The 27,192-nt window shown below is 35.7% G+C and overlaps 1 protein-coding gene across 3 annotated transcripts in view; it reads left to right on the forward strand.

The window, feature by feature from the left end:
* Positions 1-27,192, forward strand: part of EPS8L2 (EPS8 signaling adaptor L2) — an 84,826-nt gene that overhangs the window by 20,026 nt on the left and 37,608 nt on the right. For 2 of the 3 annotated variants that reach the window (XM_072421666.1, XM_072421668.1), the window contains exons 2-4: positions 19,144-19,198; positions 20,106-20,143; positions 25,454-25,518. In XM_072421666.1, coding sequence (XP_072277767.1) covers positions 19,155-19,198; positions 20,106-20,143; positions 25,454-25,518 — 147 coding nt within the window. In that variant the 5' untranslated portion in view covers positions 19,144-19,154. Of the gene's footprint in view, positions 1-19,143; positions 19,199-20,105; positions 20,144-25,207; positions 25,340-25,453; positions 25,519-27,192 lie in introns of those variants that run through there. The other variant, XM_072421667.1, reaches the window with a different exon arrangement.

Raw genomic sequence — 27,192 nt, forward strand, 5'->3', positions numbered from 1 at the left:
TGATGCCATTGCTACATCTGTCCTGTGTTGGACCTCCAGATTTAGCTGAAAAAAGCAATATAGTATGCTTAGCTTTGAAAGCTTTTATGATTTTAACTCAATCTGGCTCTAACATTTACAAAGGGTTATTTTTCGATTTATGTTTTTTAATAAATTGATTTGATTTTGAAGCCTGCTACTAAAAAGTTTTTGGAGTAACTGCAAATAATAGGTACTAGTACAAATTCAACAACTTTACTGGACAAACATGCTTTTTCAGTTTAGGTGCTGGAATGGTGATGTGCAAAGAACTTAATCCTATTACAAACATATGGAGCTTATCTTTCAATGGACCTGGCTGTAGTTATCTGAAGTTTTGTTGGATGCTATCAAAAGCACATCACTTTTTATGATGTCTGATGGCATGATATATATTATATATGTACAGTACAGAAATAACAGCAAAAAATGCACATCATTATATCTCGTTATTAAAAGGGTCAACCCAAACGTAAGATTTGAGATATGGAAAGTCACTCCCTGGCCAAAGTCACACTATAATCTTTCATAGGGCTCCCAACATTTTATTTTATCCACGATTGCATTATTTTTTGACAAGATTTTGTTCTGATGACAGACTGCTGCAAGGGTTCTCAATGGGGTTAGGGTCTGGACTCTGTGATAGCCAATCCAAGTGATGTCTCATGCTCCTTGAACTACTCTTTTACAATTTGAGCCTGATGAATCCTGACATTGATATCTTGGAATATGCTTGTGGCATCAAGGAAGACAGAATTCACTGATGGAAAAAATTTGGTTATTCAGTATATTCAGGTAATCAGCTGATTTCATTTTTGGGTACATAACATTGCTGAACTTGGACCGGACCAACTGAAGTATCCTCGGATCATAACGCTATCTCGATATAGGATTTAAAGCCTTAAGTTTCAAACTTTCAGTAGACCTGTGGATAATATATTTGTACAGATCTAAAACATTTATTCTCTCTTCAGTATACACTGATGCATTTGTGTTTGTAAATTCATAAACTGTCACTATCTTGTGAATGACAAGTAAACCAGCAAATGAATGCTGTTCTGCTACTGTATACAATGTTAGTATATCCATATCTTGTAGAAATCCCCTAGCCAGCCAGCTATATGCTGCGGAAACCTTATACCCCTCCGCCTAATGTCTCCGGCAGAGGATCTTTGGCAGAGGAACAGAAGGACACCTGCATGCTATGAAATATTAACAGAATAGGGGGTGTGGGGCATACGGCAGAGAGCAGGCGCCTAGGTGTTCAGTTACTAGGCCTTTGTCATCCACACACGGGTGGCTCAGACTTTTTGTGAGTTCAGATGTCGTTCTTCTAGGAAGACATAATAATTTCTGTGTGAGGGTTTATTTTCAAATTGTAGTTACTAAACTGTATAATTTCCTAATAATATTTTAGTGGTCGTTTGCATATCATACCACAACATTTAAAGGAGAACAAAACCCTCGGCAGAATATATATGTATTTTCTGTACTTTTAAAAAAGCATGCTGGATTCTGTGCCTACTTTTTCCAACAGATTGAGGGCCTATGGAACACAGTTGTCACGCAAAACCAAGGGGGTGTTCTAGAAAGATGGGACAGAGGTGTAGGCTAAATGAAGATGTATACATTAAATTAAATTACATTTTGTTATTTCTCTTTACCAACACTTTATATTATTAACTATTTTATTTCTGTCTGTGTTGCTGTTGGTGAGTTTCCTTCACTTTCTATATGGTTGTCCCCGGGGTGATGAGTAGGTTCTAGATTATAGTTAAATCTAGCAGTTCCAAAAGGATGTAAAAGGTGAAATCTTGCCTCTGCATGTCTATTGTAGAATTCTATATCATTTTGTTTAGTTTATTTCTTTCTTGCACACCTACCTAAAATTTATATTCTTTCTAGCAATGCCCAATGGTTTTCATGGTTTTAGCTAAGATTAATTTGTAAGAGTCACTTGTGATAAAAATAAGCTTGCTTCAACAAAAACACAAAACTGGATTTTAGGATTATTGTGTATATTTCAGCCACCACTATATAAGTAGTAACAAATGCCTTGCTCCTTTCTAAATCAGTCCAGGGTTATGTAACATCACAAAGCCCTGAGAAATGGTTTATACATTCCTTTTCAACTTTTTCATAAATAAATCCCTGTGCAGACAGCAGTTGAAAAACAAACCTATTGGATGAATATATTTGATCTCATTTAGATGCATTTTTCACATTTTTGCAGGTTTTTGAGTTACCATTTTGCTGGGACTATATAAAATACTATGGCACATTTTTCAATAAAGTGGAGAAAAGAGTTAGACCATTTTTCCAAATATGTGTCTGTGTTTCATTGGTCCCATTGCAAACTGTCAATCTCTCTTTGTATACAGAGATAAAGAAAAAATCTTATTTTTAAAATAAAAGTTAAATATTGTAACACAGACTCTTGGTCCAGTGACAACTACTTTACAGGAAAGGAGTTTAGGGAAGTCTATCTAATCAAACACATAAAAAATAAATTTTTCTCCATTACCGACTTTATCCAAATAGTTATGACAAAAAGAGATACCATAGGTCGGCACATCATTTTTTTTTTTTTGTGGAAAGGATAACAGGAAGGCTTTTTGTGGCAATTATATTGTTTTCAAGTGATACAAAGTCAAACAAGGTTTTTACATAAACAACGTTAAAGGTCCATGAACCACTAGCTTAGTGGGATTTTATAGGCAGTTAGTTATATTTGAATATTCCTATCTCCAAGTTCATAGGAGTGAGTTTCTAATGAAGGGCTCAAAATATATAGTAGGAAAAGATTTTTTGGTCTCAATGATCCCAACACGTTTTGCCTTATTGGCTTCTTCAGGGGAGAGTGAGATACTGAAGATAGACGAATATGTTCTAATGTATGATTTCTGATAGGAATATGAATAGCAATTGAAATGATTTTTTGTGAGACAGGAAAGTCTTGCTGTCCACTTTTTGTATGCAGTCTATCATTTCTGAAAACATAGCCATTCCTGTTTCTATGTCTTTAAATATTGCCTATATTGTGGCCAAGCTGATGAAATTCAGGGGTATAGGGGCAGATTCCTTTCCATTTTTCTTTAAAAGGTGATTGGAATATATGTGAGCCGCTCTTCTTTGTATATGGATGAGAAATAGGTTAGAAGGAGAAAAGAGACGGGCTTCAGGCTCTTGTTTTAAGTTGTGTATTGTTTCAAAAAGCATTTTAACAGTCGGGTGTCATACACCAGTACAATAGTGTGTTACATCACAAAAGACCATTCCCCATTGTAGAATCATGGAGTGGTAGTTGGCTAGGCTGAACTCCAATTGACAGCAGCTTCTCTTCATTGTGCTTAACATAACTAAGAATGTTTCATGACATGAGAAGTGTGCGCAAGACAGAATACTTCAGCTTTTTTGCAGTCCTTTGTTGTGAAGGAGGGATGCAGCAGGTTGCTTCCTTGACCTTCCTTCTTCTGACTTCTTCATAGACCTGAATAATGTTTTCTCCACAACCTTCATTCATTCTACGGTTCATGGAAACTAACACAAAAATATTGTTTCTAGTGTAAGAAATTTGACGTCTGTACATAGCTTAAAAGGCTGCAAGGCAAATTCTGGTCTACCAAGTGACATGGGAAAGTGTTAAGTTGGCTATGTACTAACATGCGGCAGTTTATCAGGTGATGAATGTATTTTATGATTGTAGATACCACAACATTTAGGAGTGCTGGTCCCTTATTGGTATGTCCATTGGAGTAGGTAGCTTGCCCACCAGTGACCCGGCATTTAATACTAGCAAACACTATTTGCTTTGCTGCTGCCCTGATCTCTGCAAATAAAGTCATCACCTTTGGATTTTTTTAATTCCTGAGGCATGACAGCATGTTTGGAAAGTGTATGGTCTATATCACTACATAGATCTATATAAATGAATGGTGTACATTTGTTTGATATGTATTCATACAAATAAGAATTTGTATACAATTTATCAGGGGTAATGGTACTGAATAGTAGCTGAATTCCTCTTACTCTTCGACATTTCTTACTTGTGGTTCTTAATTTGTTGCATTGTAGTTTTTAAGTATCCATCTATCTTCTTGAAAAACATTGCTTACTCCACTGTACTCTAATCAGTTTAGCTTCTGACTGTGTTATTTTTTGATACTTCTTTCTCCTCCTGCGTTGCTAAACCGTTGTGACCATATCAGATAATGGGAGGTCCCAGATAGCAGTAAAAACTGATCAGGGGTTTTAAACCTTTCAATTCTATTTAAAACAAAAACCGTCTGATAAATATGTAGGGCTGTCATTTTGACAGCTTTAAAAAAATAAATTTTGGTTGCAGTGGCTTTTCTGCTCATTAGATTTTAAATTACATATCTGGAATGATTATGCATATTAGGGTTCAGACCTTGCTTATCTGCATATCTGTTTCAGTTAAATCACAAATTAGTATTCTAACTAGAGGATCAAATTTACAGCCAGATATTTGTCATTTTCATGTCAGTAATGGATACATAGATCTTCCATAGTAGTGCCCCTTAAGTACCCAAGATGAGCAAACTAGAATTTTAGAAAATAACATGTATGCCTACATGACATCACAAGGCACAGTCTGGGTGCCCTACCAAATAATTATTTACAGCATTGACTTTTAATACCTTTACTGTAAAAAACTCAGCTTCCTGACGTAGGAACATTACTTTTTGAACTTGTTTGCAAACAGTACTGCTTGTGGCATTTACAGTTTTATGTTTGTATTATTTGCTTGGAGAATATAATGTCATCAATCAGATCATAAAGTTTTTGAGTTTCTTAACAACCCACTGGAATAATTCCAATGTGATGGAAATCTGTCTATGAGTGAAGCCTGATTTATACTCCTCTATAGAAAATAATGAATCAGACATATAGGTGTGCATGTCCGTCGAGGATTTTAGTGCGTAGTAAATGTATGAACTTATGCGAAATTCAATAATTCACTGCTTACTTTTCTTAAGGAGATATCTACTAATTTTAAATTTAGTTTAAAAAACAGAGGATTTCTAGCTCCATACACAAAGCTTTACTAACCACTACTCTGCTCAAACACAGTCCCATAATCAAAGTCTAAAAAAACTTTCATATCTTGAAACTATAAAATGTGTGAGTATTTCTAGCAGTTTCTGGTTCCTGAACTGCTGACGTCACTAGACATGGCCAGATTAAGCTAAAATATGTATACATAAAGTCTGTTTGTTCTGCTTTACTTCTGTTTTCTTTTACCCTTCTTCATGGATATGGTTTTATAAAACATCTAGAATACAGTGCTGTTGAATGCAAAAAGTATAGATGGGTTTCATTTCTGTTGATTAGTTTACTTTTTGCCCAGGTAATAATACATTCATGAGAGACTAAAGTGGAAATAAAGTTTGCTTTAAAAAAAGTCCTGACTGATTTTTACATGGCAGAAAAGAATATAAAGTCTCTTCTGCCAGAGATCCCTCTGCCTGCTTGGTTGTCAGGACTGTTTTTCTGTTTGGATACACCAAGCGGCTTAGTGTACATGCTCAACAAGATGAAGTAACTCTCATGTACTGGTCATTGAAGATGCCTAAAGACTTCAAACCCTGATTTGAAGTCTTTTGATTTCAGCGGAAGCAGAAGTGACGAGGGACATAACAGCCATTGCAACACTGGAGGAGGGTTCTTTGGTAGCCAAATGCCCCATAATGTGCAAATATACTTAGCCTTACAGGAGGTACTACAAGGAGTCTGGCCGTACCTTTTCTGTGAAGCAGGGCAGGGTCTTACCTTTGTTATAACTCAGTAGTGCAGTCTCAGGGATATAATAAGAAAAGCTGCAGTCACTTTATATGTTGTGTGGATGGTCCTTGGACAGTACCTCCAAAATCAGAATCTCCAAAATAATTTGATTTATATACTGTGCAGATTTGGCAAAAAAACCCAGTAAGCCGAATACAAGCAGATTATTAAATCTATGGAGGCAGCCATTATACTGGCAGTGCATGAGAGAGAGAGAGAGAGAGACTGTTTTTAGAGAGTTTTCCTTTAGGTAAATCATCCCCTTAACATGTATTTTAAAGCAAACTATACAATATATTTACATTTATGACAGGAGCAGCTAGCAACTAGTGAAATATGTATCCAACATGCTCCTAAAGTGAATTAATAATTAACAGATGCTGCCATCTCTCAGTATTAATAATTAAAGGTAAATATACTCTATTTAAAGAAATGGTTTAGTTTCCCATTTATTCCTTGTGAAGTAAAACAAAAGCACATCTGCTATTCTATAAATAAAAAAGTGTATTTAGTGATGTGCATCAAGTAACATGGGTGTCATGTACAGTTGGGCCATTGCTGTTCAGACATGTTCAACAAATTTAACTCTCTACAATTTAATATTGCCTAATATGTAAGAGCGATACAAAATATTTATTAGGACAAGAGTACCCAACACATCAGTCCACTAAAAAATATAATGGGAATCTTCTTACAAATTCTTTTTTTTTTTTGCATAATATACAAACATATTAAAACATAACATCTATTAAGATGTTTTTTACTGTCAGCTCTCCTCCAAAACTTTATAGGGAAACGCCTACCGAAAATGCACAATGGAATTCCAAATGTTATAATAAAATATGCATTAGCATACTTTAAGTATTGAGCCTCATCTTACACTGTTGTTCTAATTGACATTGCTTGTAAGACAGAGTGAAATTCCTGGGGAGGCTTATTGAAAGTTTGCTATAGGGCCCCAAAAATTGTAGGTACTCCCCTGATCCTGCCTGAGACATTATAAATATATCTCAGGGCAGGAGTCCACCTGAAGTATACATACTGTGACCTTGTTGGTTGTGTGTAATCTCATTATAAAGATATGAAGAATATGATTAATTAGGGCTGTGATATGTCTAATCTAGAAGACAACAGATTACAGTCCCTGGGCCTAAGGTCTTACAAATATTTACTAAAAATGTCCAAACTTATAATGTGGCTCCTTGTGCTCCTTGTATTAGAGGAGAGATGCGGTACCCACATTGGTTGCTGGAGCAAGGTGCCAAGACATGAGGTGGGTCCAGGGGAACCCAGAATTCAGGTTCAATCAGTGTTACTTGTGGATGGGACAAAACTGACTGAGAGAAAAGTAGGAGGAATTCAGCTAGTGTTAGGGGGAGGAACATATTGCCCTGAGAAAAAATGTCTCTGGTGCTGCAACTTCACTTGTTTTCACTAATACCTTTATTCTGCACACTTGTTGGGCAGGTGTATCTATCTATATACAATGTGAATAAGGGAATGTACACGCCCAATAGTTGATTATATATCAATATATATCATATATATATATATGCACATCAACATCTCTAAGACAAATCAAAGACATAGAATAGAAAAGAATAGTTTAACCTGTAGAGAATAAGGTAAGCCAATCAACATAATAACATCATAAATATGTATTGCTGTTTTTGTGCCTTCCTCAGCTCATATAGGTACTTGAATTGTTTATTGTTACTAAGAGAAAATGGTCAAATGCTAATTGTTTGGTGGAACCGTAGACACAATCTGTGTGAGCATTAAATTCTGTTGTAGGTAATGTTTGACAGATGTCTCATGACATTAAGCCAATTGTTACTTGTATTTATTAGATTCAGTTATAGTCACAATATTGCTTCTAATTCATGGTTTGGAAAGTTGAGGTATCAACAGATAAATTAAAACCCAACAAATACAATAATTACCTATTTTTTAATGCTTGTTATCGCAGATACTCTCAAGTCAAAACATAGGTGTAGTCCAGAAAGACACTCTGTTAAAGTAGACAATAAACACATTCTCGGAATTCTGCAAACCCATAAACTATGCATGATGAAGGTCAATGTTCTGTTAAAGCAGTTATAAAAACCTTTATTTGCTTATGGAATCAACAGGCCTTACTACTGTCAAATGTATAGGATGTTTTCTATGTGCTTCTCAAGTGCTTATATAATTTAGGTGAAAGATTTCCTAATAAATAATAATATAGTTCATGCCATATTAATAACTCATTTTAAATAGGTAACTCCACACAATGAAGTTATGTTAGGTAAAGCCAAGCCTGCCATCATATGGGGAGATTTCACTTTAGATATACCTCTATCAACATTTTAGAAACCAAAACCACAACATTTCAAGATTCTAAATTCTGATAAAACGTAAACATATTTCATTCTAATACTACAAAAACATATTTCATTTTGATAAATGAAGTCTTTTTGGATGTCCAACATTTGTAACTTTTCCTCGGCAGTGTAGGACCGACCAATGAGTAGCAATTAGAGAGGTCAGCTTGTATGGCAGTGTTACTTTCTTTATTTATAACTGTTGTTTAATAAAGATGGAGATTAAAAGTATATGGGTTGGTTTGGCTCTGTAACAAAAATGTTAAAACCACAGAACATTGTGAGTTAAGAGCATTGGGTTATATGAAGGAGGAATTAAGGCACTTGTATTTGTGTGCCAAATGTTTTTTGATTAGAGGCCAGGCACTTGGTGGCTCTAATGAACAAATATACTTAAAACATCAATAAATATTGGTTCTCAGCAGTAGAGGCATCTCAGATCCCAATAAGGAAGCCAGAACTCCAAGTGCCAAAAGATAAAACTTTGATTAACTTCAATGGCATATTTTAAAAGCATGTTTTATGGCTTTGCAAGGACCCCTTTTAATTTGGTGGCCAAAAATGTACACACAACCCCTCAACTTGTATTGTTGTACTTTCTAACTGTACTGCGTGTTCCAGCTGGACATCTTCACCATTCTACTTTTACTAAAGACCACTGTAACTTATACAGAATATCATAATTTTTGAGTTGTATGAGAAAACGAGAGATGAGGGAAATATTCTAATAGGGACGTTTGTTGTAGAAACAACAAATGAGGAACGAGTAATTCTACTCACTTTGGGAGATTTCTGCTAATTTTCTGTTGTGTGTTTGGCAAAGGAAGTGTACCAATTTCACCAATGATACACAAATGGCAATAAAATAACCTAATCGGTTAACTTAAACTTCTTTGCTACTCTAAGTAAAAGTACAACACAAAAATGTAGTCTATACATATAATTTAATGCATCTATATAGTATACAGTCATTTTGCATGTGGAAAGTCTGCACTCTGAGAGCTGCAGTGCCTGTCCTGTCAGGGAAAGACATGACCTCATCAGTCTCCTGCTGCTCATTTGTTGTACAACCACAAATTGGGGTGAAGAGGTGTACTGTCCTTTTTTTCAAGGCTGAAAAAAATGTGAGGACTGGATGAACAAATTTAAAAATTCACAGGCTCTTTTTAATGTTGTAACTGCAAATATTTAGCTGTATAGCTTTAAACTGTTCTCATAAATAAAGATAACTTATAAAAGCTATATTTTTCCATTCTGTATTGTACAACACCCTTAGTAATTGTTTCAACAATATTACTGTCTTACAGACAACTAATTTATATTGCCTTTAGGCCAAATGTAGCCTCTCACTCCCTTTACCTGAACACACCTTCCAAAAGTTTAAAAAGCCTAAAAAAATAGCTAAAAAATAATTAGGTCATAGAAACCTTATTAATGCATTCTTTAACATTTACAGAACATGCTACACCTCTATATGTCAATTATCTATATGTCATCTTCAGGGAAAAAATGCACAATGACATCCAGTTTTTTTTACAAGGTTAAAACTCAGGTAAAATTTGTTCTTAAGAAATATTAAATGAGAAAGAAGCACAATATTTGTATCAAATTGTATAGAATGTTAGATAGAAAGCTCACTATCATTCATTAAATATACAGTCCTCCCAAACCTTACTTTGTAAGCCAGCGGTGGTGGACCGAATCAATTATTGTTTTTTTGTCTCTTGGGGATCCCAGTGACCTCCTATTTTGGCATTTCACTTCCCCCGTGTTGTATCACCACTAGCTATACAGTACTGTAAAATAGATAACCACCAATTTGAATTTTATAAAATTTTAAAAACAAGTTCAAATGTATATCTGAAGAAGTAACTGAACCTAACAGCTTTTCAAAATGGATTTCTCAGTGGAGAAGACATAGTACTGGTTGATATTCATTTTTAACTGGAAGGTATCAATATCCATACCATTCAGTCATTGCAGATCATACAGTTGCACTGTAACACAGCTGGGCAAATGACACAATTGTTTTTTATCTAGTACAAGAATATTTTTTTGACCCTTGTTAAATTCAAAAAAACTCTTAAAGCATGCCTGTGCTTTCCCATGAAGGCTAGATTTAATGCTTTCCTCTCCAGCTGTATATGTTTACCTTTCCATTGCTCACCCACCACTCCATTTAGCTGCCAACAGCTAAGAGGATAATAATTTCTTGGTATGGAGGATTATGCAACTCCTGCTCATTCATATGACAGTGCAGGACTTGGCACCAGCAGTTGCCCAAAGCCCTGTAAAGGATGCATTTTGATTTTTATAGATTAAATAATTTAATTTAGGGGTGGTAAAGGTGAGTATAAGCTATGAGTAAGGGTAATCAATGTGAAGCAATCTTTTAGCCCTTTAAAGAAAAAGAACAGGTTGACTTTTAGGACAAAGTCACAGTGTCTCTATAAAGGTAACCCCCAACCATATAATGCTCATCTCTCCAATGCTCACTTTCCACTCCTTCCTCTATTTTTGCTGCCATCAAAATACCCGGCATCTTCTGCCGATGGAGCTTGCAGGGAGCACTGACCACTAGGTCTGAGCACTGCATCTTAGCAGGGATGTCATATGCTTCTTCATTCCTAGTGCTTGTAATGGTAGCCACAATAGAAGATGTGGTGGGGGAGCAGTGACCGTCCCTTATACATATATATATAGGTTTGAGTGAATTTAACACCATTTCTGTCCTGTTTTTGTCTTAGTATACATATTCATTGTCCAAAATCCAATTTTATGGGCTTACTTGGTTGCTGCTGCTTTTAAGATGTACTATTGGTTTGATTCTTTAAAAAAAGGAAGTATTCTCAACATTCATGTATTTAAGCTGTTTTTATTCCTTTACACAAGGGCATTTATTTTAAAAAAAGTCAATCAACTCAAAAACAACACAAAAATCTTAAAAGGACAAAACCATACAGCATATGTACAGCATTTTTCCATGAAGCACTTCCATGCAGCACTTGACTCCGGAAGAGCAGTGTTTTCCATGTGCCCAACTCCTATGGTCATTCTATATTTTTCTCATCTACATAAAAATACAGCTGCTTCTGACCTCATGGAGTGTCACTATGTGAAACATGAACTAACTACATAATTGTGCAGTTTATGTCATTTTCAGAGGCAGAAGCTAACTTTATTAGCTATAAGAATACACATGATTCAGAGATGATTCAGGTAGTCTAATAAAAAATCAGAGGCTTTACTGTTAAATAAAAAATACCTGTGAAGAGACAATACCTGCCCAACCCTATTTACATGTAACATTGGCATTCTGGCCACTCAAATTTGCATTAACTTCTTGTAATACATTGGATTTACTGATTTACATAAAATATAACTGAAATAGTAAGATGTTTTATTACAGGTTACCTAAAATGGACAGCTATTTATATATGTAATAACGCATGCAGGATGAAGGTGTTACTACTTAGTGGAGTGGTTGAACCCTGCTGGGGAAAACGTCTCTCACCTCCTACTTTCATTATCACATAGAAAGTAAGGAGAACCTTCTCCATGAGGATACAGACAATAGTAAACACCATTCAAGGCTTCTGATTCTTTCCCACTCTATTAAAAAAATGTATTGCTATGTTAAAGAGATTTTGTATATTTCCTAAAAGGGGGACAAGAAGTGGGAGGATATCTTTTAATAGACTCAAAAAAGTTTTACTTTTTAGGCCACACAATAGTTTTTAGGCCTTCTAGAAGTAGGAAGAAGTTTTGAATCAAGTTGTACAATTTAATGGTAAACAATTTTTTGATATGTTTTACATGCTTCATAGACAATATATATATATATATATATATATATATTTGAGAGCCCTGCTATTGTTTTTAAAAGGTCTACTTGTTTAAAAGCATAAAAGCTTTACTAATTTCAACCTTTAGTCCCTTTTTGTGGTCATCTTGACCACAAATAGCAAAAATGATATAACTTCTGGTATAGATATGAAATGCAGGCACCTCCATTCTGATCATTGGAGCTCTCAAGAAATCAAGGTTGGCATCATCTGCGTGCAAAGCTTATCTCCTGCCTTGGTCTTCTCTTAGCTTCGCCAACTTGCACAGCCATCCGGGGCAGTTCTCTTGTTTCTTTTTGGTTTAATATTTCTGTACAAACAACATAGTTATTATTTTATTATTATTATTAATATTAATATTAATAACAATAATAATAAACAGTATTTATATAACGTCAACATATTAAGCAGCGCTGTAAATTAAATAGGGGTTCCAAATGACAGACAGATACAGACAGTGACAGAGAGACAGTGACAACTTTGTTAGGTGCAGGGGAAAAAAGAATTTAATGTACAGGAACCACAGTATGTAAATATATGATTGGGATCATGTATCCAATAGGAAAACAGACTGAGCAACCTTCATAGTCCCAAATCAGCCTATCATTACTCTCAGACAAATTATTACCTTTGAGAAAATCCATAATAGCCAGTCTAGATGTAGTAGATTTTTGTACGACTTTATAGCAGAAATGCACCTTTCCTCCCCAAAAAACAAATTATTGGAAATCTTTTATATCAAGATTTTTTTCATACATTAGTTCCACCTGTTCTGATTTTTGGTGTGTAGCTGGAATACTTTTTTTTTTATAACAGGTAAACATTTGTCAAACAACAGACACGTACCTGCAATATTTAGTATGGGGATTCTAAAAATTTGCATGTGTTTTACATACTGATTGCTTCAGAGTAATTCGTAATGTTTGGTTTCATTAGTTTATTTTGTATGATTCAAAGATTCACTGGATAGCACAAATACTTTAGAATCCTGTGCAGCATTAACATATACCTTGCTAAAAATCTTTAGTTACAAATTTTATAAAACATTTGTATACCATCCGAAATATAGATAAAGGTTGTGTATTCATCTGTAAATTCAGATATTCCAATTTGCAATGCTTTGGATGCGTGATTCTAATTAGACAGTATTTCAGTCTGCAAACAAACAGCTCATATCACTTGGTAAGTGGAACTTGGAAAATGTCCCATATCGTTTGATCTATAGTAGTACGTCAGAGAAGCATATAGGTATGGTTTATCTCCTAAGTACAAAGGGTTCAAGAAAGGAAGATTAACATTGCACAGTGAGCTTTCATGCCATCCATTCCAACATGTAATAAAACCTTGTTAAAGAACCTAAAGTAAAGGTACAAGTTTCATGGACTGCTGAGTTACTAATAATAGGGCATGATCCAAATTTGTGATGGCAGAACAAATAACTCATCTGAAAAGCATTGGGAGGCAATGACTTCCTCAGAATGATGTATTCATTTTATCCTGAGATGGGTGGTTCCACAAAAATATGTACTTCATAAAGATGGCAGCTACTGTCTATCATTCCTAGACACTGTTGTGGTGGATAAAAAATAACCCAATATATTATCATTAGGAGCTAGATGTGTACTGTCTGAGTATTTAATAAAGAAACTGGTTCCAAGACTCAGCAGAAAAGAAAACAACTGCTGTAACTCCCAACCATCCCTCATCTGGAGGGACTCTCATTCTTTTGGAATTCAACGCTTTGCTCCCCTCCTTCCTTTCAGTTGTCCCTCATTCTGGATTGATATATAGAACCTCAAAACAAAGCAAAGGGCCAAAAATGTTATACTGTACTAAACATTTTATCCAACCTCTAAAGCAGCCTTTCTCAACCTTTTGTACCCCTGAGGAACTCCTAAAATATTTTCAGGCCGTGGGGAACCCCTACGAAAACTAAGTATTTGGGGGTCAATGGGAAAAGGCCTCTTAAATTGGTGGCCAGTGGAAAGAATGTCATTCCCCCTAGAATGCTAGCTAGAAAATCACATTTATAGACTCCTAAAACTTCATCAGAATCGTGATGCTGAATTAAGAGGGTTTGCCTCCATAACAATACAGGTATCATTAAATAGGAGGTCAGTCAGGCACAGTTCAAGAACCTCTTACTATCTCTGGAAACCCTGGAGTTTAAGGGATCCCTGGCTGAAAATGGCCGATCTAAAGTATTGCATTTTTTGTTTAGAAAAACCAGTTTAGGGAAAATGTAGCAGTAAAAAACACCTCTGATTGGCTGGTTTAACCAATCATTTTTTTGCATATTAGTTATTTGTGGTATGTGTAGTTGGGGACATGGCATGGGTTCCTTTATTTATATACATTAAGCCAGAAGGTGTCCTTTTTACCTATCTCAGAAGAAATGCACAGTTAAAGTTATTTACAAGCATTTATATACAAAATGTATAAAAGTATATATGTAAAATAGTAAAAGTACATATTTTTGTTGCAGCAACTCAACAATTTTGTGATCTTCCACAAAAGTATCTCAGGGCTTTTATCAATGAATATGTCATATGCATCTCCCATTAAAATCATTAGGCAGAGATTTTTTATTAGGTAGAGAGTACAGAAACTGTCTGGCAGCAATTTAATACATTTTTCCAACCAAAACTTTTAGAATGTTGTTGAAGTAACTGATGGTGTATCTGTGTTTATGAAACATGTGCAAAGGAAGTGCAGGGATAAGTGGAGGATATGCTGAGTGTTTTGTCCACCATTAAATTTTACTACTAATCAACACATAAGTGAAACGGAAATGAAGAGTACTAGAATAACAAAAGAGTACTGTACTTATCTCCAGGTCCGGTGCTCTACCACAATGTTGAAACAGCTGGCTTGTTAGGAGATTACATTGATAATATGGTTTCATCAAATATTTGCATCACATAAGTAGCATAGGCACAGCATGACAACTGAAAAGACTGATAAATTGCAAACTGTTGTTATACACATTGACACCTTTTATAGAATAAACTGCAGTGTGCACATCGTGAATCTACTTATTTAATTACAATGTATTTAGTGGAAACAAGGGGCCACTGACTCCAGTGGTAACTGCATGGGCCATTCACATGACCTCATTGATAACAAAGGATAAGTAGACTTGAATGCAATACAATTGGTGTACTGTATATAGGGCCTTATCTTGAAGATAAGATCACCTTTTTATTGTTTGCTTTAGCCCACTCTACTGCTACTCTTTTATGCCTTCTAGCCGAAAAATAAATACATGCAACTGATTTACTGAGACAAGAAGGCACTGAAAGAAAGTCTAAACCAGTGTTTCTTGACTTTTTATACATAAGGGAACCCTCGAATTATTTATAATGTCTTTAGGAACCCCTACTATAATTACTATATCCACAACTCACAGTACATTAGTGTGAGGCCAGTGGGAAGAATGCCTCCTTTATTACTTTCCAGTGGGAAGAATGTCACCCTTAGTAAAAAGATTATTGATGTCAGTTAAACTAACTTGAGAGGCACAATTTGCTAATTGCTCAAAGAACCCCTAGAAACCTTAGGAGGAACCATGGTTAAGAAACACTGATCTAAATGTTCTATATTGGGCTGTATTAATCAGAGAAATTTAAGCATACAGTGCCAATTCATCATAGAAATGTTTTTGCGGTATATATGTAGTACAAAATGTACTGAATGGCTTTCCAAGATAATTTGAATAATTTAGGGATTGTATTTGAATGTTTTTAATGATCTTGCCACCGCTGGGAATATAAAAATAAGGACTGCTTATTTTTGCAGAATTCAGAATTGGGCACTATAATTCAAGAAAAAAAACTGGGCAAGGGCACTGGGGGATGTTTTTGTTATTTTTTATTACATACTATCATAAGATAAATTAATCATTTACATTATGGTTAGATATGTATTGGACTTTTACCAGCTTTCAAAACATTATTTGCCAATCTTGTGTATTAATTGTATGATATCATCATATTATTTTACTAGCTGGTAAGAAATTAGTAAATAAATGAGATGTACTTTCACCTCTTACAGAATTAGAGTTGTAGTGCTAAAAGGTGATATTGTCGGGTCTAGGAAGAACAATTCTTCCAATATTCCGAGTTGTCACCAGAACAGGAATAAAAAGATAACTTTTTAACGAGGACACGTTATGGTGACAGCCATCGGAGATGATTTCCCTCATTTTGGGTAAACCTCTTTTCACTTACAGTTGTGTCTACATAACATAAAAAAATCAGACAGGTATATTTACCATTCCCTACTGTGGCCATTACCAAACATGTCTTGCCTATAGATATACTCTAATGCCACTTAGGTTATTTGGGGTAACTTAACAAACATACATTTATCATATGCATAAACTTTACAATTTGAAATAGAAAAAAATAATACTAATCTATACTAAATGTTTACATTCCCACATCTTCAGTCTATGTGGTAAGAAATATCATATTGCAAACAATTAAGTCATAAATATGAAAATAGTTCAATCTATTCTGTGAACAGCTAACCAGTGAGGTCACTTGGCACTCTTACCGTGCGTTTAATATCACCAATTAAAGTTCACATGAGCTCACTTGCCTACAGTAAAAACAGGTCCAGCATATAATTCTTTTATACTAAGTTAAAAAAAAAGTAAAAAAAGATAAGGTTGTGTAAGAGAAAACATAGACGGTGCATCCCCAAAAGGAATAACATTGAATCAAGAAATGGATGTAAGTCCATATAGACCCTGGAAGTCTCCTTTAACCTTCTTCAATCAGAAAAATGATAAATAATAAAAATAATATTATGGGTTTTTTTTTAATCAATACAAAGTGAAGTGGTGTGTAAAACCTAACCTATTCTTTTGGTTTCCATATTTTTCACTGTATGGAAAATCAAGTATTGGATAAGTGTAAGATCACAGAATAGAATCCCAGTTGGCTGATCGGGTGCCCATTGCTTGCTATTTGTTAGAGGGCAGTAAGCCATTACCAGTAAATTCAACCATTGCATGCTATATGCAGTAGAAATCCAGCACCTAGCAGGTTAACACATTTTTTTGGCCAGTCAGATGATTTAAGGTTTGCAAAGTCTTACAGTTTGTTTCTTTAACATATAATTTCAGTAAAACACTTGCCCCTGACAGCATTTTGCATAATAGGACCCTTGCTTTTTAAAACAGTGATCTCTTTGCAAAGGTACAATAATTCCTTTGTGAGTCAGAGCCATAGCTCTCCAGTCAGCAGAAACTTTGCTGACTGCAGAACTATTGCTTTGACTTTGTAGTGGTCATTTGAGATAACTTATTTCCAGCAGGGAATAAGAGACCTGCTGTGCAGCTACTGGCAGGAATCGGGCTTTTCTGCTAAGCATGTGGCTGCTTTAGAAAGAAAAAAATAGGCCTTACGGAATCTGTATATCCCTTCTCACATCCTGTTACATCTTGAATATTGTAAAAGATAGAAATTGATTGTGCAGCTTGGATATAAAATGTCTTTCAATTCATAGAAGTAAAATGGTTATCCTTTATTATATCATATTTATTACTTTCATATAATTGGGCTCACATAAACAAATGTGATTGCCTTCAGATTAACTAGCAATGTACATGAAGCAAAGCAGTGCTTGGTAAATGGATTATGAACATATCCCTTGTTGCTAGTAGGTGATTTCTCACTCTCCAGATATATACATTTTGAGGAAAGAGCACAGGAAACACAGCAACCTTTATACAATTTTAGGTGGCAAATCCTTGGCATGTCACTATATAAGGCCATGTATTATCTCTGTTAAGTATGCAAGGAATGTGAAAATCAACGCTTTGCTCAAAGGTGAAAAAGTAAGAATGTTGAGACTTCAGTAGGCCAGCCCAGTGCTTCTCCCTGTGAGAATAGATGACAGATGTTACCATAATGTAAGAGGACCTGTACTGCATCAAAAAGACCATTAATGATCCAATATATCTTGTTCTGCACTCTGTGTCTGAGTGAAGGGGAATATTGTTGAACATTGAGTGACAATGGCAGAGAACAAAAGAGTGCAAGATGCCAGCAGTGACATCTATGTTTACCTCAGCATGTTTTTCTTATAATATCAATACAATAGTGTAACTGCACTCAGGGCCAAGTATGGTTCCCACTGACGTTGTGAACATTGCCATGTGTTTTTTTGTCATTATTACTGATTTGTTCAGTCTGTCATTTCTATCTTCATTATAGACCAGTTTCAAGAAAAAGGTTTAGGGCCTACAATATTATAGTGAAAGTTTAGGTAACCAGCTCTTGAACAACCCATAATGCTCCGTCTGATTTATTTCACAATGTAATAATAGATGCTTTGTTATGTGCCATCTGCTTCACTGTAAATATATGGCGTGATATAATATAAAGGGTGAAGGAGCTATAGTGTCCAGGGCTGCCACTGTGGGGGTGGGGGGCAAGGGGTACTTCTGTATCGGGCCCCAATCAAAAGAGCTTGACTTTTACAACGCTGAAACTTTTAGTCATGGTGGAGGGGGATTCCGGATGTTTATTGTTATTATTATTAATATTATTAATAATAATAAACAGGATTTATATAGCGCCAACATATTACACAGCTCTGTAAAATAAATAGGGGTAGCAAATGACAGACAGATACAGACAGTGACATGGGAGGTTGAGAGGACCCTGCCCTGAAGAGCTTACAATCTAGGGGATTTTTTTATATTTAAGGTCAGTCATCACTTATAGCTGTTCATTTATATGATACTACTTTTATTTTCTAAAATTTCCCTTAAAGAAAAAAGTTTAGGGTTTCCCTTAATTCATAACTGAAAAATTATTTAGACATGCAGCCTAGGTGGTCAAGAAATGGGGGGGGTCACAGGGCCTTTTCTCCACATTCAGTCTCCCAAAAAAAGATATAGAGGTTTGTTGGGGGTCGATAATTAAGACCTGATGTTTATGTACTTACTTTTCAAATACCAGAGGGGTTCCCTTCAATATTCTCAATATAGCCCAATGTTTATTCATTGGGCAGAGTGTTTTGCTTGTCTTTAAAGTTCCAGATACCAATATACTTAAAGTGGCCACCTATTGATAATTAATTTTCTGTTTTATTTACAGCTGATGCAGCGATGAGTCAGTCAGGATCTACTGGAAGCAAGCACGGGTCCTCCAAGTAAGCATAATACTGCTATCTCTCTATGTATATATGCAGAATACAATATAATGCATATCTAGAGGTAGATTTTGGTAACCTTATGGATAAAAGAAATGTTAACCTCACGTTACCATAATGTTGGGGACCGTGCACGCATGCAGTTTTCAGTTAGCCCCTGCTGGCCTGGGATGTAGAAAAATGGAAGTTGCCCGAGGTTGGCAGTGTTAGCACTGACATGGAAAGTCCCAGTCTTGGATAACAAATGGTCAGTACAGCTGTCAGTCAAGCAGCAGAGGATGTTCATTGCCACTTCACACAAGTAACGGACAATACTTCTTCGGCATTGGGAGCTGGCAGGATCAACAGATATTTGTTGAACTGTTACTCTTATTAAAACTTCCATGTCAATTCTTTTAAGTGTAATTACAATGTACAGTTTCACATATACAGTGTGAAAAGGAAGCAATTTATACATGTGTATGTGGGTTTATATACAGTTTAAATGTATTTCTAATGCAACTAGTGTATATATCTGAATAAAAATCAGTGTTAGCCTTTGAGTGATGGATGGGCAACAATTGGAGCCATTTAGGTTTTGCATTGCACATGTGCTGATAGTAACATACTGCCAACATAAGGTGGATGGGGCTGACTTCATCAATATGTTGCTGCTCTTTAACAATATATTCAAGTGACTCAGCAAAAAAAGTTACTTGTTTTTTTTTCTGTAGCAGACACAAGTCAGGTAATCAACCAGGCTGTGAACCTGAGGACTAGATGGACAAAAATACAAATCTATTGGTAGAAGATGCATCTCATATTTTTCCAAGTCTACCTAATTTTAAATGATCAAATGTTTTCCATGCTCTAATAAACAAGTAAAGGTAAAAGTAAGGTAAAATTTGTTTTCATCTCTTTTTTTCAGTGGAGGATCAGGCAAAATGAGTGCAAAGGACTTGTTTGGTGAGTTTCTTATGGTCATGCTCTGTTGATTGGTGTGTAGTTGAATGATCATATTAGGGTGCATTATATAGTATTTGCTTATCATGGGCATATGTCTGGCCTCACTGTGTGCTTAGTGCACACCTTAGAGCTTATAAAATGCATTCACAGCTGTACAGGAGGATGTGTATATTCACATATAAATATCAGAGCATGTTCTTCTATTAAACACAGTTCTTGACCTTAGCGAAGTAGTTCTTTAATTCTTTCCTCTCTGGTTATCACTTTGAAGGGAACTTTGTAATTTCCTTGTTAGTCACAAGGTGAAGCAGCAAAGGCTGATCTAGGTAAATGTATACAGATGATTAATTTCTGATGCTTTAAAGGTTTTTTTTTATCATTTCTAGTGACAGTAGAACAGATAAGCGATGTTCACACAGCACTATTCTGTTCTATGGGGAGCGGAATAAAATCAGGAGGCACTCTGCTGCATTTCCTTCTCCATGGGAATTGTCAGCAGTTGTACACACTTGGTCATTAAGAGATTCACCACAGAAGATCATTATGATCCTGCGGGCCTGCTGTATACATGCTAGATTTTTCCTAACAATCATGAATATTTGTCTTGGATGACAATCGTCAAGCATTTTTTACATAGCTTTAGTTATTTGTAAAAACAGCCCATAACAATAAATACACTGACAAGGAAAGATGAAGTATCATACTGACCCTAAGATGATGTGTAAACTAATTGTCAGGAGCAGAACTGAGATAAAAACCTGTAACACCACACTAATTTAACACTACTAAGCATGTACGTACTGCACACATTTCATTAAAAATACATTATTTGAAATGTATATCTAAAACAAGGCCACTTTTAGGTTGTTTTTCTACTTTTATTATTTTTATCTGCATCTTCCTAATTCTAATGCTAGCTTATTAAAAAATGAAAATGTTTATTATGTCAGCATGTTTTATATACTGAAATGCAGCTATCCAATTTGCAGTTTCTCTATTTGTGTTTATGTTCTGCTGTACCTAATAAAATGACCGCCATCATATTAGTCTTTTATGTATTGTTCATGTACAGTCCCTGTATTCATCATATTCCCAATGACTTTATTTATCAAGTACTACTTTAATCGACAGTCTCCCATTGGTACATTACATTTTTACCAGAATAGTTCATATATCAATTTCAGTGGAAATGTGTGACGGTAAAGGTTCTAAAATGGGACTGAAAAACAACTGAATTTTGTGTTGGAGAAAAAAATGTTTTCCTTATTGTTTTTTTTATTTGACTTGTGCACCGTTACACGCTTTCTTGTTAGCTACATAGAATCACATATGTGGTAGATGAATACACCAGCAGATAAAACCCAAGAGTGGGGATACTATTGCATACCCCCAACCTCTTAAAATAGGAATAGGGGGCAACGTTCCCATTTCAAAAAGGATATTTTAGGGGACCCTGTCACCACGTCTGGGGCTCTGTTTATAAAACAAGGAATCTAACATTTCCTCAAACTTTTCCTGGTAATCTTGGAGGTCCATGTGTTTCAATGGCAATAATTGATTCCCACCAGGGAATGTTTAAGGCAATGTCAGATTGTCTGTTTTATAGATAGAGCCTTTGAAGAAGAATGAAAGACACGGGAATTTGGATCCAAAAGAGAAGAGACACTTCAAATGAGACAGTTGATAGATGTGATTTTTTTCCCTCTTCCCCCTTCCTGGTTTCATTATAAGGGTGCATTTTTTTATTGCCAATAAAAAACCTTATATTCGGAGTATAAAATAAGTATACCAATAGCAGATACTATATATAGTTTTTCACTTATGATGAATATATTACCACTGTAATGTATTACCACATTATTATGATCCCTATTTTGATTTTTCTTTTCACCCACCACTGGACATTTATTGTTAAAATTTGCACAAACTATAGGGGAAGGTGGTTCTAGGGATATGGACAGAAGTCAAATAGCTATTTATAGTTCAGAATGTTCCATCTTTTAATATGTTCAGTTGTACAGTGGAAAATTAGTCCTGCATATGAAGGAAGCTACATCCAAAAATAGTACAATTTATTATTTTTATCCATCAACAGATGACTAAAGAGACCCCCTACATAAATCATGTTATACCTTTCTTATCATGCCCTAGGGAAAATCATTTGTTAAGAAAGATAATACAGAATTGGTTTACTAAATGGTTCTATTTTTAGGCATACACTTTCATTATCCTTGCTTCGGGCTATTCACTTACAGTGTTTTTTTAACAACATGTTTGTATTATACATTATTAATTTAAGGACCTATCTTTCTAAAGTAGAAAATGTTGCTATAATTTTAAAGCCCATTGTGTACCTTGATATGACTGTTTTAAAATACTAAATATATAATTTCTTTCATGCTATGGAGGAGACTTTAGGAAAGCTGATTCTTTTATGAGGGCAATGCGTAACACAAAGAAAAACATACGGGTTACCCTAATACAACTTGCTCTATGAGTGGTGTGTTGCTGACACACAGATGGTCTGTATGATAGAAGGCAACTCACAACACAACACAGGGGATTTGCTTTACATTGTAGTGCCCTGCTAAAAGCATCATGTACTTTTTTGGTACACTGAAGCCTTCTCTAACACGAGTTACTATATGTGCGTTAACATGGTGTGACTGGACATAAAAGTTGGGATAGGGATAGAGTGACCTTTGACAGGGGAGATTATAATTTATATGCCCTGTATATTAAATATCTATCATCCAACTAAGGGCTTGTTTGCATCTGAATGCATTATTAAGTCTATTTGAGTCTGTGAGAGATGAGGAGTACCAATGTCCACTGGTTGGAGGCACAGGAGTAAAGCTCCACTTGTAGGTTCTCTATGCACATTCAAGACTCCCACATGAACACATAGGTTAACCCCTAGTAATACATTTGTTGGTAGGATTAAAAAAAAATCAGCTTACTAAAACAAACTTCCCCCTTTACCTCCATTAGTTTAATAATCAAAGCTTAAACCTCCCTATCCGGATGCTTACTTCCTTGCCCTCTGCTTGGCCTCCACTGGGGTTTAAAGCCTTTTAGTCCCCAAAACCAAAATGTAAAATATTCTAGTTTATACATCCTTAGATGCACTAGTTTTATTCTTATCTATTCTCATTACGTGGACCAGTTGATTCTGCCGCTTACAAATTTCCAGTTCAGAAATGACACATCTTTCTGGATCAGGACAATAGACAATATTATAGAATTATAACTATCTGCTCCCCTGTGATTGTTCATAACATATTACATGGTTCTGTATTGTGCAGAATATGGCAAAAGCCTATCCATTTCTTAACGATTATATCCATTTGGGATCATTTAGAATTCAATGGTGAATCTGACTTGCATTGAACCTCCTTTCCTAAACTGCTTTATTCTGGAGGGAAAAAGCAGTTCTGGTGCAAACAAAAGCAGGTCAGCACCAACCCTTGTACTGCTGCTGTATATTGTGACATTTGCATGCAGACTTGGAAAAGTTCAGAAAAGTCCACCCCTAAACAGATAATGTTGTTTTTCCCAGGCACTGTAACTTTGCTGTCTCATAGGGCTTGATTTATTAAAGCTCTCCAAGGCTTGGGATAGTGAGGTGTTTGAGTGGGGTGGTTGTGCATGTAGCATCCATTGCACAAACTCATAAGGGGCAGTGTCATCAACCACTTGAAATTTAGACCTTATCCAACAACATATCTTGCCCAGGGTTCATTTCTGCAACTAGGTGGGGGGGGGGGGGGGCAGCTAGGTAGCATGGAAGCATGAGTATGTTGTATTAGGGGTTGGGCAGGAGGCCATTTTTCCCTGTATATGTAGCTAACACAGTTACGGTTTATTAGTTAATCCCTAGGATATTGACCGAAACAGGAATAAAAATTTAAAGGATAGGGAATAAATACCCTTAGAACTTGTTTAGCAGCATTTGTTTGGATATGGGCTGTTTTACTACCTAATATAAATTAATGTTAGTCTAAATATAACTGGAAGCAACTCAGAAATATGGTTTAAACTATCAGATTGTACTGTACATAGAGGCAATAAAACACACTCTAGATAATTGTCACAGGAGAGGAACTGGTAAGATCATCTTGGATGAAAATCTAGTGTGTCTACAGTGCCCCCCCACTTTGTAGTGATCAAATCTCTAAACAACTGAAGGGGGTCAAACGCTGTAATTTCCTATGATGGAGGCACAGAATGTTACCACCTGCTCCCCTATCCATAGAAGTGAACAGCTCTGTGAGAACAGAGATTATTTGTTCTACTGTCACTGGAAATGATAATGAAAAATGTTTCCTGCGTCAGAAATCGTACATACCTTAACTTAGCATAGGTCCTTAGCAGATCCTATTGCAAAGAATGCAAATAAGCTCTTCTTTCTATCATTACTATTTCTTATTTGTGAATGTCAGTAAAGGATTGTTACATGGAAAACTCCGCTACTAGTTATGCATCACCATCATGCAGAAGACCCTCCACTAGGCTCTCTCCCTAACTCCAAACAGTGGAGAATCTCAGTTGCAAGTGATGGACCAGCAATGTCCCCGGCCTTGCTAGCAAGCAAACAATTCCATAGAGACTGAAGTGAGGTCTCTTAGCAATCCTGAGGCTGTTATTAAATCGCCGGCATCAGTATCACCTGTGTTATGCGCTTTCTGAATCCCTGTGCACTAATGATAATTTCAAACTATCCACCATCCTTTGTTCTTAAAGTCCTCATTAGTTTTTCTAAGGTCTAAAAATACATCAAAAATGCTTTATTTAATAGACAGAAGATAAAAACCCGAGTTCTTGTACCTTGAACCACTGTAAAACTGCCATGCCCAACCTAGCTTGGAGCCTGCTATAATAACCTCCCGCAAAGGGCCATAAAACATAATGGTAAACTAAAGGAAATTGCTTCAAAGAGGTTCTCTAATACCTGTCCTCTCCCCATCAGGGTGTAGCTGCAACGTTAGGGTTAATGGGGAGGGGTGACAGGTAAAAGTGGGCATGTTCTTACATCATTAGGATGTTGCTTTCTGAAACTGAGATAGTTGGAGAAAAAACTGTCACTGCTCGGATCTGTGTATTCCTATTACTGTAGTGAGAGAGACAAATCTGTAATACCCATGAAACCATATAACAGTTTTAACAACTACCCCTGGGATGCCCCTGCACCCCCTGGTAAGTACAATGTATTCTATAGCCTTCAATATACAGTATGTTAAAAATGATTTTGTTTAATTTATTTAAAAGTCATATTTACATTATCTCTTATATATATGTTTTATCTTACAGAACAGAGGAAAAAATATTCCAACTCAAATGTCATCATGCATGAGACATCTCAGTATAATGTAGAGGTAAGTTTTTATAGCTATGATACTTGGGAGATGCACAGGTGACAGCAAAGTGATTGTATAATGGATTCTGCTGGTGTATTGGAGACTTCATGGGACCTCATGGAGTCTAAAAAAATGGGTGTGGACGCTGGATAGTTCTGTCACTGTATGGTATTATCGCACATATCTTTATCAGATGGTATATGGCAACATGTACGTACAGGTGATTTCCTTATAAACCTGTCTGTAGAATCTATTCTTTTACAAGGTTGCTAATATACAAAAAGACAATGTTTATGGTGGCAACTTTGTGATGTATATTGTGTGATGTGGATTGGGTCAGCAGTGTCACTTGCAGTGTCCATGGGACTAATATGTAGAATTTAAGGCAATCGCTATACAATTTTCGACTGACATTGTTTTTGATCAATGTAGCATTCAACATACAAATATTGTCTTCTACCACAACTTTTCAATGCACCATCACATAACCAATCTGTCTTACCGTGGTTCAGTATGATTTTTAACCCAATGATAAAAAAAAGACCTTGCCCGTTCACTTTTTGATCAGTATTGATAAGTAAATTATTTTTGATTGGAAACTATTGCATTGTGTTTTACCAGAATATTAGACATAGTAAGGCTTTATAGAGTGCAACAATGAGCAATAGCAAACAATGCTACCGAGTTTACTGTATTCGTATGTGTGTAAGATGTATTGGGACTGGTTGACACATGCGATATTGAATGTTACATTTTCCTTGTGGCAGTCTTAGAAAAGGCTAGCATGTATCTTTGGCAGTGACAAAGGACTGTTCTGTGTGACAGTGGCTCTGGTGTATATAGGCAAAAGCATAATAAAGAAGTAAAAAAAGTGTCTAGTGAGCTTAGAGACATGAAATGCGATGTCTACAAAAGAAAGTTAATTTGTAGTAACTTCTATATAAAAACATACAAAGGAAATGGATGGGGGGACTAAGGGGTCTATTTAAAAAGCAGTAAATCTAATATTCACCAAACATTCTTTGCCGCGGAATTAATCACTGCCATTTAAATCACATGTAGCTGAAAAAGAAGTTGTAATTATCTGAATAATTTGCCTATTACAGTTTAGGGTTTTGATCCTGTATGTTTATTACATTTTAAACTATTGCTTTACACAAGAATTGTCTTTTTCATATGGGCATGGGTATACATGACTTTTAAAGACGCCCATAATATTAAATTACAGACTCAAGAATTGAGGTTATTGTAATTTATTTCACAGCAAAGGACTCCTTTGGCCCCTTCATGTCTCAGTCAATGGCAGATATGTATAGACTGAAACTCCTAGAAGGTTCCCGTTTCTCTCCTGAGATTATAAACCAAAATTTCTGTTCCTGAATTTAACAATTGCTCACCTGTTACATCCATTTTCAACTCATTTAGGCTAATTTTTGCTATTAATTTCAAATGTGTTTACTTTACGGAGAATGTCGCTGTTGGGGTAATGGGTAATTCCATGAATTCTAGAGAATGTTTGAGGGAATTTCTGATTCCCAATTTTAAAAATAAAGCCCTTAGTGGCTCATTCAGTGGATCATGCTTCTGTATGACTGTTGAGGAACTAGCTACACAGGCTGGCTGATCTGCTAAAGGAGACGAGGCTGTTCACTTGGCAAAAAAAAACTCCACTATACAAAGCGATTGTTTTTA

The sequence above is a fragment of the Pyxicephalus adspersus genome, chromosome 9 (genome assembly GCF_032062135.1).
Source record: "Pyxicephalus adspersus chromosome 9, UCB_Pads_2.0, whole genome shotgun sequence".
Classification (NCBI taxonomy): domain Eukaryota; kingdom Metazoa; phylum Chordata; class Amphibia; order Anura; family Pyxicephalidae; genus Pyxicephalus; species Pyxicephalus adspersus.